This window comes from Leopardus geoffroyi, chromosome A1 (assembly GCF_018350155.1).
Source record: "Leopardus geoffroyi isolate Oge1 chromosome A1, O.geoffroyi_Oge1_pat1.0, whole genome shotgun sequence".
Classification (NCBI taxonomy): domain Eukaryota; kingdom Metazoa; phylum Chordata; class Mammalia; order Carnivora; family Felidae; genus Leopardus; species Leopardus geoffroyi.
Genome location: NC_059326.1, coordinates 25,703,226 through 25,720,168, shown reverse-complemented (window position 1 = coordinate 25,720,168; position 16,943 = coordinate 25,703,226). Strand labels below are relative to the sequence as shown.

The following is a 16,943-nucleotide window of genomic DNA, read 5'->3' as shown; positions in this document are numbered from 1 at the left end:
GAAAAACTCGTTGTGCTATTAGGTTGACTGTTATATTTTATGCTAGGGAACAGTTTTTTTAAAGACCTACAATTATTTCACTCTTTCATATCCAATTCAGTATTTTTTCTAAAATAATTAGTGATTAAAATTAGAGTTTCCACATTTTATATACAAAATCCTTAACATTGCACATTTTTTTTGCATTGTTGGAAAATTTTAATTAAATGGAGGTCATTTATAGTAGCTTATGTGGTGCATCTCAGTGATTTTTGATAGAAACTTTTACTCTTGTGCATTTTTTAAATATATATGGATGAGTGATTTATTATATAGTTGTCTGTATTTATTTTAAATGTTTATTTTGAGACACACACACACACACACACACACACACACACACACACACGGTAGTGCAGGGGAGGGGCAGAGAGAGAGGGGGAGAGAGAATCCCAAGCAGGCTCTGTGCTGTCCGTGCAGAGCCCTATGCAAGGCTCAAACTCAGAAACCATGAGATCATGACCTGAGCTGAAACTAACTGAGCCACCAGGCACCCCCTATTGTATATTTTGTTCAAGAAGTAGAAACATAGTCACCTTTTCATAAATTATTTTAGGTAAATTTAAAATTTCATCTTAGATATTTCCCTCTGCCTGGCACACCTCCCTTTGTCACCACTCCCTTGGTGCTTGTCCACTGAAGCAAATTAATTTTAATACTAGCTTAAGCAAAATATGATTAGGAAGATCAGTCTGCTACAAAAGTAGCCATATATATTTCAAAGCTAAATACAAATAATTTCTAAGTTGCATGCTCTTTGGGATAGTCCATACTACACTTCTCCTTTGTTAGCAAGGATAATTATGATTCAGATGCTCTAATTTTAACCTTGACTGACATCATTGTAGTTTAAGACATTTAACCAGAATTTATTAGATGAGGGTATCTCTGGGATTGTGTTATCACATATATTACTGCTGACTGGTTTTATACTGCTGATGAAACAGCTGCAGTGATTATTTGGTTCTCGTAGATTTTGTACATGAAGGTAGAATATAAAAGTCCCAAGAAACTCGTATGTATTTTTAAACTAATACCAATGAAAACTATGTTTGCCTGTAGCAATTTAAAGTATATTCTTGTATCTTACAGCATTCATCAAAGTATTAGGCATTGCATTTGTTAAAAGTTCTCCATTCTGTTTATGTCTAAGTTGAAAGCCTAATAATTGTAAACGTACATTTTTGTGCATGTTATTCATGGTTGTGTCATGAAGATATCTTTACACTGGATAAGATAATAACCAGTGCTTATTGAAAGTCTATAGTGGGTGAGGCCCTTTACATGTAATTTAATTTAAGCCTTATAAAGGGTCTATCAGCTAATCATCTCCATTTTGCTCTGAGGATATTGAAGTTCAAAGAAGTGAAGAATCTTGCTTACATTATGTAGGCAAGTTAGTGGAGGTTAATTGAATTTGAATCCAAGTCTGACTTCAGACCTCATGTGTGCTATATTTTTTCTTCATAATATGTCAGTTCTGTGGACTGTACAGGTCATAAAAAGTTAATCTCCTTTTCCACAAACCTGATATGTGAAGATCCAGATTTGTCAATAGACAAATTTAGGCTATCCTTTATTGTTGTGAGATGATTCATCTCAAGTTCTTTAAATGACCCAACATGACATTAAAAATTTTATTTGCTTTCCCATTAGTTCAGTTTTTCACTCATTTTACAAGAACCTGCATTGTGAGATTTTTTATCAAGTGAGGCAAACCTGTATTTTGGTATTCTATGTTGAGCCCATACTTCAGGAATGCCTGTTTTATGCCAGGTTTTAAGTGTTAGAGATGTAAGTGGCCGGCAAAAGCAGACACAGTTCCTGGGCTCTGAAGTTAATGTACCTGGCTGGTTTTGAATCCGGCCTTTGATTCAGGTTTTGAATCCTCTTTTACCTCTTAATAACTATATGATTGTGAAAGAATGATAGTGCCTTCCTCAACGTCATTGTGAGGATTAAGATAATGCATGTTCATAGTGCAGTATCAGGCATGTAATAAAACAGTAAGGGTTATCTTTTATTATCTTTAAAATAGAATTGAACTGTAATTAATTTTCTTTAAAAAATAACAAGTTTCATTAGTATCATTACCTTCAGTCTGAGTTGGTAGTCATCTTTCATCATTTGAAAAGTCTCATTAAGTGTTTCATTTGCTCTGCACACAGCCATATACATTTTAGAAGTATAGTACACTATAAGCTGTGTTTTTATTTTTCATATTTTAAGGACAGTGCTAGAAGCATTGTGTGGGTTAATTCCAAATATGGGACTATCTATGTTTGGCTTGCGGCAAGTATAGTAACTTATTTTTTTTATTACCTGTCTTCTGAAAAAGAAGATAAAGCGTCACTTTGTGACTTACTCTGTGGAGCAGTGAGAAAAACAAGAATTTTTTTGAGAAAAATTTGAGGAAGAAATTCTTCATTGACTGCAAACAAAAATATGATATCACCCTGACTTATGATTGGCATTTTGTATGATTTCTTGAGTTTTTTTTAATGGGAGGCATTTCTAAATATTTTAAGAAATGGTGAAATTGAAAATGATATTACAACACATTATTTATGCACTTGATGTATAAACCCAAGTGCAACTGGCTGAATTTAAAAAGCTACACTTCTAAAAAGTTACACAAGAATAATCAATCTGGTCGGGGCACCTGGGTGGCGCAGTCGGTTAAGCGTCCGACTTCAGCCAGTTCACGATCTCGCGGTCCATGAGTTCGAGCCCCGCGTCGGGCTCTGGGCTGATGGCTCAGAGCCTGGAGCCTGTTTCCGATTCTGTGTCTCCCTCTCTCTCTGTCCCTCCCCCGTTCATGCTCTGTCTCTCTCTGTCCCAAAAATAAATAAACGTTGAAAAAAAAAATTAAAAAAAAAAAAAAAAAAAGAATAATCAATCTGGTCAAATATCCTTCCAGATTATTAAATTGTTTTACAATATTATGGTTTATCAAAAGTTTGAGGATGAGTTAAATGCATCCAGATACAATTTTTTTAGAGACATTTATCAAAATGATTAATAGATTTCTTTAAGTACTGGTTTCCATCAGTAATGATTTGTTGTAACAGTTAAATTCTCTTTTTGTGAATTCATGCAAAAACTTATAATACTTCTAAGGAGATTTGTTCAGTGATATCTCCTGTAATAAGATATGTCAAGGCTATATTCATTATCTGTACTGAAATCATGTTAGAGAAAATCTTGCTTTGACATTAAATCACTATCATTTTTTTCATTACCAAAGTCCAAATGCCAAGGAAAAGTCAACTCATAAGCTGGAGACGCATGTAAACAGTTCAATTATAGTAACAGCTAAAATAGATTTTACTGTATTTTTCTGTTTTCATAGTTCCTTTAACTCTTAATTAAGCCATGTTAAAGTATGTAAGAGATAATTTGATGTTTTATTAGAAACATCTTTTTTCTTGTTATATATAAAAGAAGATTGTGTGGTTGATATGGAGTTTTGAGGGGTTTTTTTTTATGTGCATTTTTTAAAGGACTTTTTTGTATGATAGATTTTAAAGTATTTCCCTTAGTACGTACAGCCAACTTTTGCATTATCTTTGATTTTATAACTGGAAACCAGAGTTCTAAGAATGAATTAGCTTTGCTGCTAATTCCAAGTTTTTATGTTTAAGCAAACTTTTGGCATTTATGTTAATTAACGTAACGTCAGTCAAGGTTTTCAGAAACTTTTGTTGAATTTTATTAAAATTAAGATTTAGTTACCTGTTTTAATGGTTAAATTTGTTTAATAATGGTTAAATTTTAAAGGAGCAAATTTAAGATCTAATTTGTTCTTAGAAGCCAAAGGAAATGAGAGGCATATTAATGATTTAGCTGTTCTTTGGGAGGAAAAATGCACTCTAACTTAGCACTTAGAGCTAAGGTTCTGCATTATCTCATTGAGACAGCCATATATGAAACTTAATTTAAAAAAATAACTTCAGCATGAGGTTAAAGAAATTAACACAATTCAGTGAATCTGAGATTTAGCATCAAAATAGGTACTGAAATGAATAAAGTTCTTTCATAAGAATAATGTCTAGTGATGCTCATTTAATATTTTTGAGCTTGAAGAATGAATAGACAGGGTGGTTCTGAAAATGAACTCCTGTATTATTTTGATACCACATATTCTGTTGAGGCTAAGTTATGCAGGTTGTGTTGGAACCCAGCCTGCAAAGAAATGAATTTGCTGATTTTTGTCACTTGGAAGACCAGCCAGGGTTACTGTAGCCTGCCAGTTGACTACATCAATAGGTAATATTGTGTGAAATCATCAAGTGGTACACTTTGTTTTGAAAGTGACACATGTAACTTTTTATTATAATTATTAATACAAACAAAGAAGCTAATAGTGCTTTTATTTATTTTTTATTGTCATCAAGCAGTTTTCTAGGAATGTTCAGCAATATGTCAATTCAGCTATAATTCTAGTATAAAATACAGGAACTATGAATAAGCTTTTAGTGCCTGCCGTTAAAATTAAGTCAATAGCTTTAATACCTTCTTACAGTTACATTTGGTTTCACTGTAGCTCTGTTTTAGTACATCTGCACATCTCTTTTACTTTCAATGTTTAATTTTACCAGTTCAGTTTCTTTGTAGATTGGTAGAAAGGATTTTAAATCTTACAGCCCCTTGAAATATTGTATTACCATTTACTTAAATGAATGATAGATAATGTACATGCTTGTTCATTGTGCAAGTACCAAAGACATTCTGATTGAAAGACAGTTTACGGAGAAATAAACAAATAGCAAAAGCATTCAGTCTTTATTTATAATGTATAGAACATCACTGTTTTCATTTTGAGTATAAGAGTCTGATCAGCAGGAACACCCTTGAGAAGGACATCTTTAGCGATAGAATTTACATACCGTTAGCTCACAGTAATTGATTAGCAGCAGGGCTCTGAGTACAGAGCTGACTGGGCACACGTTATTTGGGATGCCTTTGATGCCGTGGTTTTCCGAAGCTTGCTGGCTGCATGCTTGTTGCCTTTGTTCGTGACACAGGTAATTACTTGATAAAATGAAGTGCATCGCTGTGAACAATTGACCCTTTGGAACAATCCAGGCTGGTCAGCAGTCTAAAGCCACACTTTAAAGCCATCATTATAGCTTCAAACTTAAGAGTTTCCAGGGTACAGACAAAGGTGTTGTCTTCCTTTAGTACAAGTCGAGTGCCATTTTCAGATTTTATGAAGTATTTAAATTGAATGATGTTTGATGATATTGAAAACTCCTCTGGAAATCCATCCAGCCTGCTTTTGGACACCAGAACAATGCGAGATTTTATTTTTGATATGAAATCAGGAGCATTACAGAAAATTCTCAGTCCTTGGGAGCGATCATGGTTATCTGTTATTTCCAAGAAAGTAGTCTCTCTGGGTGTTAGCTGTTCTTTTTCCCACCTGGCTTTCACTTCCTCCGCCAGTCCCTTGAGCTGAAAGAATTCTGCTTCTTGTGCAAGAAGTTGATTTTCTCGAAAGCCTTCGGGCAGTAGAAGTTCTCCATTTCGTAGGAAGTTCAGGACATGCCTGAAGAGGAGTCCATCCCTGTCTATGAAATAATGCCCATCAGCATCAAACGGGCAGAGGATTTTTCCATTTACTATACCTTCAAGGAAAGTGTCTGGGTACTTGGTCAGTGTTTGTTTTTGAGTAATGTATAAATATCCACCAACGTTGAGGGTCATCAGTGTGGATTTGCAGTTCTTTCCTTGGTCAGCATCTTCCAAGCTGTTGTGTTTCCCTTCATACTCCTTTTCTTTTTCTCTTCTGTTTATTTTACGCTCCATTTTTGAAAATGCTATTTCAGCCTGTTCTTCTTGGCTCTGAGATTTTTAAAAAAGAAACACTACCACACAAGCACGCCTTTATTCAGCCCCAGCCTGGTGATGGAATGGAAATGCTGGCAGCGCCGCCTGCTCTGTCAGCTCGGTTTTGCAGTAGGTGGCGCATCAGCTATGCGTGTGGAAGATTTCTGGAGTAAGAAGACAGGGAAAAAAAAAAGATAATTTGCATTTAACTGTATCAGGGAAGGAATTTGTTGTTTAAGATTTTCATGTGCGTTCTTTGAAGTAATAAAAGTTCCTCAAGTTACTCAGTAAATGGAATTTCCTCTTAGCAGTTAAGCAGTTACAAATATTTAATTCTCCAGCTAAGTTGAGTATGTTTCCGTTTCTAAATGTCTTTTAAGTTATTGCTCACACAGGCAAGCTTAATATTGAATAATATTTTTAGTTTTTGAAAAATAATGCATATTGAATCTGTGTCATTTTTTAAAGCAAATCATAAACAGGAAACCAAAAGAGAAGGGAAGGAGGTGTATAGAATCTTTTCTCCTGTAAAACACACGTTTCACAGTGGTGAAGTCATTTTTAAAGACCCAAATGAGAACATTTAAACCTGTTGTTTATGATATGGCACTTGAATTTAGTTTGATTTGCACATGATTGTGATGTAGAGATCTTTAGCACAAGAGAAGAAATTTTCTTAATGCTTAACGAAAGGTTCTATTATTTTATTTTATTTGTGTTTATTTGTTTGTTTTACCCTAAGGTAAAGCGTCAAACGTACAGGCTTCCAGTAGTCGTTTACATGTCTTTTTGGTTGAGATATCCTATGAAAAATTCATAAGCTTGTTTTATCCCAAACCCGCTCCATGTGGAACAAAGACTTGGGCTGCTGTAGAAAATACTATAACTGTGTGTGTGTGTGTGTGTGTGTGTGTGTGTGTGCGCGCGCGCGCGCGCGCGCGCATGTTCACATACCCACGTGCACGTGTTTTGGAAGATAAAAGATTCAGAATACCTGCTACAAAATAGTGCCATGGTAAATTTCACTGTTTTTTTTATGGTCTCCCCCCCCCCCCCCCCCCCCCCAGTGTACACAAAAGGCAAAAGGGCCAAAGACAACTTTTTATTTTATTTTTTGGTAACTTGGGAACTGGAACAGTGTTGAGTCTGGTGTCCCCTCCACCCCCACCCCTTTTTTCTTCTTCCCCTCTAACTTGCCTTCCAAGGCATTTTAGAGATCTGAGCTTTCATTTCTAGAGTTTAAAGGCCCAGGGGTAATAAATGTCAACATTGTCCCCAGTACACTATTACTTGACTGGTCTATCTGCTAAATTGTTCTGAGGAGCACATTATTCTCAGAGTTAAATTAGATTTAGATTTAATAATGAATTGATTTATATTTCTATTACATTAAAGGCATTTTTTAATTATTTAACTGTATGTTGGTGGAAACATTGGAGCAGAGTCTTCTAAAAATGCTTACCTTGTATTTTCTCTAAGCAATGTTAGATTTTCTTCAGATATAAAAAATTATATCTTTAATTACAGCAGATAACATGTATTAATACTTAGATTATCAAAAGTCCATTGAAATTAAACTAGAAATCTAATGCATAACATTTTTAGAGCTGAGTTTTTGCTTAGTGACCATAAAATTCAACCTCCTCATTTTACCAAAAATAAAATTACATTCTGGGGAATTTTTTTAAATGTTTGTTTATTTTTGAGAGAGAGAGAGAAAGCGAGAATGAGTGGGGGAGGGGCAGATAGAGAGGGAGACACTTTAAAGAGGCTGTAGGCTGTGAGCTGTCAGCACAGTGCCCGATGCAGGGCTCGAACCCACGAACCACGAGATCATGACCTGAGCCAAAGTTGGACGCTTAACCGACTGAGCCACCCACGCGCCCCTAGGGAGCTTTTAACAGTGTTTTACCTAGAACTTTACAGCTTGTTAATAAGCCAACACTTGAACTAAAGCTTCCTCTTAGTCCTGTATCATTTAAGAAGAGTTTACTCTTACATTCTAACAATTTCATGTCTGTGTTGATTTTGTTGTTTTAGAATCAAGTCTTGTCTATGGATCTGACTTTTTAAGAAATATAGAGGTGCCTGGGTGGCTGAGTCAGTTAAGCATCTGGTCATGATCTTTCGGTTCGTGGGCTTGAGCCCCTCATTGGGCTCTGTGCTGAGAGCTTAGAACCTGGAGCCTGCTTCAGCTTCTGTGTCTCCCTTTCTGTCTGTCCCTCCCCACTTGTGCTTGCTCGCTGGCTCTCGCTCGCTCGCTCTCTCTCAAATAAATATTAAAAAAATTAAAAAATATTTAATAGATTTTTTTAGCACAACTTTGGAAATGTATTCATGGGATTCATATGTTTATAGTCACTGTATGCTAGTAGCACCATGTAATAAGCAGAATCCGCAAAGACGTGATAATTTCGTTGCTGGGTCTGGTCCTCTTTAAATGAACTTTATGGGACATCAGAAGCAGCAGAACAGAACTGTAGTGTAGTGACGGAACCTGGGTTTTGTATGATTAAATGGAATGACGTAGGAGATGATCACGTAATCCTAGGCCTTCTTCCCTACAGCCTGTTTGGCCCATTTGTAGATGCCTTCATGGGGAAATGACGCTCGTGCTGCTAGAAGGTGGGCTTCTTCAGGATGGAAAGGTGAGGCGGGGCTGCCTCTTCAGCCAGCGCACCAGGGCCCCGTTACACTTGCCAACTCACTTCTGTTTCTGCTGCCTGGGTTTTAAGACTATTTGTGTTCTTTGTTTCTGCTGGCTTGCCTTGACAGACTCAGAACCCACCCCAATATGTGCCTCTGACCCTCGATCGCTTTTTTTTCACTCTTGACTTCACACCAGCGTTCTTGGCTTCTGCACACCTGCCATGCATGATTTGCTTGCCACCCGTGGCCTGGCAACAATAGTGTGATGGAAGCTTTGTCTTAGTGCCTGACTAGAAGTTGATATGAATCCATAGCACTTTTCTTTTGTGTCCTGCTGCCCCCAACTTGCAGTCTTGAAAAAGAAAAATGGCTCCTGGTAGGCCTCACGTTATCCCCATTACACCACAGTATCCCCTTTAAAGTAACATGATTGCATTTTACAGACGTTGCAGGGGGTTGTAGATCATTGCTGCCTGTTGTGGCACACCTGCCCCTTACGAGACAGCCAGGTTGTTTTCTTCTTTCTGTTCTATTTTAAGTTTGTATTTGCCTGCTTGGGTGGGTGGAGGGTGGGGAAAGCTTGTCCTGGATAGTGTCAGTCAGGTCCACACAACCCTAAAACTATAAAAGTGGTGCTTCGTATGCCAAGAAAAGTATGGTGTGATTCTATTTCTCCACCTCACTGCAGATATAAACTGCAGTTCAACAATTTCAGCAAAAAGCTTAACCCACATGTCAAAGATTAGCTTACTTAGATCCACTTGATCACTAGATTTGAGGATTTCATCTCCTTTGCAGACAGAATGATTTTTTAAAGGTAGGGGCCCTGTTTTCTACTCATTACCCTAGACCTTTATTAGAGTTAGATCACCTCTGTCTTAGACATCTGTACTCACACATATAAAAGAGCCCTTTAGCCAACTTCTAGGATTTAATTTTTTTTTTTTTTAACGTCTATTTTTGAGACAGAGAGAGACAGAGCACGAATGGGGGAGGGTCAGAGAGAGGGAGACACAGAATCTGAAACAGGCTCCAGGCTCTGAGCTGTCAACGCAGAGCCTGATGCAGGGCTCGAACTCACGAACCGCGAGATCATGACCTGAGCCGAAGTCAGCTGCTTAACCGACTGAGCGACCCAGGCGCCCCAACTTTTAGGATTTAGACAGTGCCATGTTAGGTTCTTGGTATAGGTATATCCATTAGTTAGGCCCAGTGCCTAATCAAATTCTAGCAAAACCTTCCACTAATATGATGATGCTAATCTTCCAGTATCTGCATTAGGCAGAACTTCCAGGCCAGTGGAAGGAGTTCCCATCTTATCTACTAGTTCCTGAGGGAAAATGAGGTCATTGTCGTCGCCATGATTGACACGGGATGTCATCATAATATATGCTTGCTCTATTTATGTGCCATGGAAGGAAGTAGAACCTCACCAAGAAGGTATCTCTTTTGGTTGGAAGATACAAGATTTGATAATTCCCCCAAACTGACCATATCACTCTGAAATTCAAACACTCCTTTTCAAGGAAAAAGGTTGGTTTTAGGAGCTGCCGTTAAAATAAGAAAGAACACTGCTTCTGTCTCCACCTATACCAGATCTTTTTGGTTGTTTTTACCTCCATGTTTTCTGCCTGTCTTTTTTTAAAGGATACCTTTTTTTTTTTTTCAACGTTTATTTTTTTATTTTTGGGACAGAGAGAGACAGAGTATGAACGGGGGAGGGGCAGAGAGAGAGGGAGACACAGAATCGGAAACAGGCTCCAGGCTCTGAGCCATCAGCCCAGAGCCCGACGTGGGGCTCGAACTCACGGACCGCGAGATCGTGACCTGGCTGAAGTCGGACGCTTAACCGACTGCGCCACCCAGGCGCCCCTCTGCCTGTCTTTACAAAAACAAAACAAAACAAAATAAAACAAAGATGAGTTCCCATTACCTTAGAAAGAAGGTAAAAGCAACTGTCGATTTTTACTTGAATCTGGCACTCGGTCTTAGCTCCGGACTTGCCACATTTTTTCAAGCTTCTTGATCTGTTTTCCTCACTTGAATTTGATGCCCACCTACCTGACTCCATAATGATAGCTTTATCTGTTCATTTTCTCAAGTCTGGCTAACCCTTGGCCATCTTACTTTTATGTCCTCTGATGTCTCTGCTTTGAACCGTGTCTTTTGCAAGCTAAGTTTTCTCTCTCTCTTTTTTAAGTTTAATTATTTATTTTTGAGAGAGAGAAAGAGGGAGAGAGCGTGCATGTGAACAGGGTTGGGGCAGAGAGAAAGGGAGTAAGAGAATCCCAAGCAGGCTCTGCACTGTCAGCATGGAGCACAATGTGGGGCTCGAATTCACAAACTGTGAGATTATGACCTGGGCCGAAATCAATAGGATGTTTAACTGACTGAGCCACCCAGGTGCCCCAAGTTTCTCTTTTTTAATGTGTGGTTTGTCTCTTCTTTGTAGCCTCCTGTTAATAGCATTTAATGTGAGAAACATTCGTTTTGATATTCAGCTATGACTAATTTACTCTAGCCTCTGTGTTAAAAAATAAAAATAGGGGTGCTGTGTGGCTCAGTCAGTTAAGCATCTGACTCTTGATTTCAGCTTAGGTCGTGATCTCAGGGTGGTGATATTGAGCCCTGATTGGGGCTCCATCCTAAGCGTGGAACCTGCTTGGGATTCTTTCCCTCTTTCTCTGCCCCTCCCCAGCTGTCTTGGGTGTATGCTTGCTCTCTCAAAAAAAATAAAAATAAATTACACAATGTAACGTATTAATATAAGAATCAAGTATTTTCCCATGTTAATCTAATTATGTTTGAATGTCAAACCTTTAGTTTTGATGTATAAAATTCATCTGCATTAAATGTTGTCTGGTACTGGGATTGTACTAACACAAATACTGCCCCAGCTACCTTATGCTGCTGATTGGCCACAGTATCTAACCAACTATGTAGAATGCTTGAATCCTAGGTCTCACTGGATATATCCTCTGGCAGGAAGGTGATGTGGATGGGTACTTCCAGTCAGGTGAATGTGTTTGATAATGTTTTGCAGTGTTGAACTGAGTCTTCAGAGAAGCCCAGGAATCTTTGCTATATTGGCAATCTTAAGGCTTATTTGAGGAGTGTAGAAAAGAATAAAGCACTGTGTATTAAAAGGAGCACAAATAAAAATGACAGATTAAATGAGAACTTCAAGCAGAATTCCATTCCTCATTCTTTGCTTTTCATTAATTATACAGTTGACTGTGAAAACAATTTACAAATCATATTAATTCATATTTTAAATATACTTTGGGAGATGAGTGCTTCAGGGAAAGCAGTGTTTTATAATTCTGTGAGAAGTCATTTATGTTTTTTAAAATGAATTTTCTCTTTTTTGAATTGTAGCCTATGCATTATTATTCACTGGAAAATTCTATTGTAACCAGATGAGCAAAGCACTTTCATGAGCCATCAAATGAACATTGAAATTATATTATTATATAGAACTCATTTTTATAGTGCTATTTGGCAAAATGGAATTTTGCCTTCTCTTTGGGAAGAAGATATTTTTAAAATGTTAATAACCATTATGTACAATCTCAAAATGAGGGACATGACTTTGAAAACTTGTAAAGGTAATATTATTATGAAATCAGTGATGAAAAAAATCTTTGCTCTTAAGTACTGTCCCCCACCACTGGTCCTTCTGTCATCCTCTTTTCTTTAGATCCTCTTGTGTCCTTCGTTAGTGGTGACATGGTGTGGAGGAAAGAGAAGGGAGCCTGAACAGCAGGACAGGATATATGACGGTTCATAGGAGCAAATGCTGTTTCTTAGTATATTGATTGTAAATTAGGGACGGAGGACTCTTTCATGTTGCACATTTTTCACATTAAACAGTTCTGAAATCAGGGTATGTCTTAAAATCATGGTAGTGTTTTGTCTTAATGGCTTATAAGATGATGTTATGTTATAGTTGATGCTGTCTCAGATTTGATGAAATATTTGAGCAGTTCTGTGAGCTGCTACCTTCATACCACCAGAAAATAAAATTAACAGAGATACAGGGAGAGGAAGAAAGGGAGCCTGGGGTGAGGAGCCATATTATGCAGCAGTTTTAAGCTCTGGCTACTGCATATTAGAATGATCTATTGAAGTTATAAAGATACCACCATCTCTTGCCCCCATAAGCCACTTAGAGTAGAATCTCTGGCTTTGGGCCCAGTAGTTTTTGTTGTTTTTGTTGTTTTTGAATTAAAAAAAATTTTTTTTTGTTTATTTTTGACAGAGAGGGAGAGACAGAGCATGAGTGGGGAGGGGCAGAGAGAGAGAGAGATACAGAAACCCAAGCAGGCTCCAGGCTCTGAGCTGTCAGCACAGAGTCCAACGCGGGGCTTGAACTCACAGACTGCAAGATCATGACCTGAGCCAAAGTCGGACGCTTAATTGACTGAGCCACCCAGGCGCCCCTGGGCCCAGTAGTTTTTAAAAAGCTCCCCAGGTGATTATTCTAATGATCAAGCAGAATTGAAAAACCACCATATGAAGGTAATTCGTGAGTTCAGGAAAGGGAACTTATCTCAGAGGAGTTCTTAATGATGCGGACATAACTTCTACCCCGTAGTTGTGGAGATAACTTTGTTAAATTATCTTGAAATCATAAAGAACTAGTGTATGGCATCCACCGCTGTTACCAATTAAACATGGTGAAGAGAACAGGAGGTACTGAAGATGAAGTTAATGAAATACTTGAATCCTATTGACTTGATTTGAAAATAGGTGCCGTTGGATTGTCTCTAAGTATTTCATTAATAGTGTATCCCTCAACCCTGTTGCAGTCTTTTCTTTATTTTTTTTTTTAATTTTTTTTTTTCAACGTTTATTTATTTTTGGGACAGAGAGAGACAGAGCATGAACGGGGGAGGGGCAGAGAGAGAGGGAGACACAGAATCGGAAACAGGCTCCAGGCTCTGAGCCATCAGCCCAGAGCCTGACGCGGGGCTCGAACTCACGGACCGCGAGATCGTGACCTGGCTGAAGTAGGACGCTTAACCGACTGCGCCACCCAGGCGCCCCCCTGTTGCAGTCTTTTCTATGTGCAGTGGTCTGTATTTTTCTTCCTTGGTATCACTCATCATATCAAGCACAGTGTTTGGCACTATTTAATAATACTATAATATTGTAGTGAAAGTCTGTTCTCTAGGAGACTTAATCTTTCCTGGAAGGATTTGTTTTTTGTTTTAATTCATTTAATTACCTTTGCTATTGTTTTTTTTTAATGTTTATTTATTAGTGTTTATTTTTGAGAGAGAGAGAGAGACAGAGTGCCAGCAGGGGAGGGGCCGAGAGAGAGGGAGACACAGAATCTGAAGCAGGCTCCAGGCTCCAAGCTGTCAGCCCGGAGCCCGATGCAGGGCTTGAACTCACAAACCACGAGATCATGACCTGAGCCAAAGTCGGACGCTGACCCAGGTGCCCCGCTTTTCCTATTGTTTTTAAGTCATTTCTAATTTCAAGTGCAGCAGCCAAAGCTGGATTGCACCCTTTGATGAAGGTCTAACTAAAACAAACGATTATATTATTAGGATTTTCCTGCCTTACTTCATTTATTGTTAAACATAGCATTATTTTATGTTTTTTATAAAGCTGTGTTTTATTTCTGGGTTTTATCCAGCCTCTTATTCTTGAAAGCAGCTTTGAGGTTAGAAATTATGTCTGTTTACAAGTCAAAACATCATGCCCACATCTGTATTCAAGAGGCTTTTATATTGGCTAATTACATATATGATGTAACAAGCATAAAAGAGACTGTAGTCTGAAGTATAGGAGGAATAATAACTTGTGGACTTCATTTGTAAACATTAAAACATACAAATATTTGTTTTTAAAAAGCTCATTCACTAAGTTACTTCTTTGATCTAAAGTCTGTTATGGCTCTCGACTGATAGAACAATCCAGATTCCTTTGTGCCTTTAGGCCTCCATCTTTGATTTTGTACTTTAGCTAGCTACTTTTCTTTGTACTCCTGGGCAACCATTCTTGTCATTCACAGATGCTTTTTGATCATCATTACAGTGTCCTTTTTTTTTTTTCTTTAAAGTTTATTTATTTTGAGAGATAGAGAGTGTGGGAGAGGGGCAGAGAGTCGGGGGGAGAGAGAGAGAGAGAGAAAATCCCAAGCTGACATGGGGCTCAAACTCACGAACTGTGAGATCATGACCTGAGCCAAAATCTAGAGGCAGATGCTTAACCAACTGAGCCACCCAGGTGCCCCTCAATTTCCCTTTTATAGGAATGTATATACAGCCTTCTTTTTTACAGTCCATAGGTGAACAGTTGAAGAGCAGTGCTATGCATCAGGAGGTTGAGATGTTTTCTAAATCTTTGGTCTAGTCCTCAAATCTTGTTTCAGTATTTGTTTAAAATTGGGAATTTCCAGTGCATTAGGTGTATTTGTGATTTGAATATTATATGAAAACATATTACATAAATAGATAACTTTGGGGAATATTTATATTACTGCTCCTTTGTTACTTTTGAGGTAAATAATCAAATGCTAACTCTGTAGGTTTACTGAAATCTGAACATGATCTTTCATTCCTAAAATTTTTGAAGGTTAGAGATCAGAACATCCGTTGCCAAATTTGAATAGAATAAGGATCAGTTTCTTAATAATATAGAGATTGCAAGTTTGCCTAACTGTAGTTTATATTGATTTGCCTTACCCTGTGAACCACAGGCAAAAAACTTCCATGAAAAGATTTTAAATGAGAAGAATGGAAATTAATAGGAATATTAAAAATGGTTTACCTTTTAAATTCACCGGCTCTGTGAAAATATTTTTTCTTCAGTCCTCTTCTGATGATAGACACAGATGTGATGTAAATAAGAATCAGGAAAATAGCTTCAGAAGTCATAGGAACAGTCCAAAATCTTGGTTCTGGCTCACTTACCTGTGTTTTAACTGGAATTGGAAGTGCTCTTAAAAGCCTCCACACTGAAGTGGATCTGGAGTGGCCTTGTGGAAATGAATGCCTATAACTTCCTGATGCCTAGCATCTTCCTAATATACCTGGTATCATTAATTACATGCCAATGCTAATAAGCACCCTCCCTGCTTATTACTGTAACTTGTTTAAACTAGGTATGCCCTTAACTTGTAAAAAGTGCCTGTCGATTTTCTTGAGTTCTTTAACATAGAGTCTATCTCAATTGAGATAAAGAGCCAGAAGGTCTTGGTTAGAGCTGAAATTTCTCAACATTTTGGTGTTGTTTCAAGAAACAGTTTCTCATTTCTCCTCAAAGAAAATTTGATTATATCTAGGTCTTATTAGAAAGTTATCAGCGCAGGGGCGCCTGGGTGGCTCACTCGGTTATGCGTCTGACTTTGGCTCAGGTCATGATGTCACGATTTGTTTTGTGGGTTCGAACCCTGAGTCAGGCTCTGTGCTGACAGCCCCTAGCCTGGGGCTTGCTTCAGATTGTGTCTCCCTCTCTCTCTGACCCTTCCCGTGCTCGAGCTCTCTCTTTCACTCTCTCTCTAAAAAGAAAAAGGAAGGAAGGAAGGAAGGAAGGAAGGAAGGAAGGAAGGAAGGAAGGAAGGAAGGAAAGAAAGAAAAAAAAGAAAGAAAGAAAGAAAGAAAGAGAAAAAGAAAGAATCAGCCCACACAAAAGAAACACTAATGGAATAATAAAACATCCCCAGTTGGAAGTGAAGGCCAGTTGTTGTTTTTTTTTGTTTGTTTATTAAGTGAAAGAGAATTGGAACTAGATCTCAGAGATCCTCGTCACTTCATTATGTACATGCTGAGGCCCAGAGATATGAACTAGTCTTGTCAAAGTAACATCACTATTTACTGACAGAATCAGAACTGGAACTCTTCAGTTCTTCTTTATGGCATATGTTTTATATATTTACCCTTTAAATTTTTCTTAATTTTTTCTTATTTATTTATTCATTTATTCTAATTCTTATTTTTGAGAGAGAGAGAGAGACAGAGTGCGAGCAGGGGAGGAGCAGGGAGAGATGGAGACACAGATCCAAAGCAGGCTCCAGTTCTGAGCTGTCAGCACCGAGCCCGACGCGGGGCTTGAACTCGTGAACCTCAAGATCATGACCTGAACTGAAGTCGGACACTTAACCGACTGAGCCTTCCAGGCGCCTCTTTCTCAATTTTTTTCTGAAACTAGGTGGTAGGATATAGATAAATAAAACTATTATCAAAGTTGTGTGTTCATATTCTTTAAGATTCTTTTGGTCACAAGTAACAGAAACCAGGAAGTAAATGGATTTTGCAAAAAAGGACGGGGGATAGGTGATGAGGAGAAAATATAGGAAGGATTCTGGAATATTACCCAGTATCCAATTCTGGTGTGGGTCCCTTGGTTTGAAATTCAGAGAGAGAGAAAAACACAGGGAGAAAGAGAAAGAGGAAGGAGATGAAAGCCAT

General features: G+C 38.0%; 2 protein-coding genes and 1 long non-coding RNA gene across 4 annotated transcripts in view; 1 reads left to right on the top strand and 2 right to left on the bottom strand.

Moving 5' to 3' along the window:
• Positions 1-16,943, top strand: part of GTF2F2 (general transcription factor IIF subunit 2) — a 158,571-nt gene that overhangs the window by 64,266 nt on the left and 77,362 nt on the right. The gene's annotated exons all lie outside the window — the stretch shown is intronic.
• KCTD4 (potassium channel tetramerization domain containing 4) lies at positions 4,407-5,850 on the bottom strand. The gene has a single exon (XM_045476912.1). It carries the CDS (start codon positions 5,848-5,850, stop codon positions 5,071-5,073), a length of 780 nt encoding a protein of 259 aa, XP_045332868.1. The 3' UTR covers positions 4,407-5,070.
• On the bottom strand, positions 5,983-15,865 carry LOC123597719. The gene is made up of 3 exons (XR_006712226.1): positions 15,447-15,865; positions 15,304-15,351; positions 5,983-6,035 (listed from the first exon to the last, which is right to left on the bottom strand). It is a non-coding gene; the product is annotated as an uncharacterized LOC123597719 (long non-coding RNA).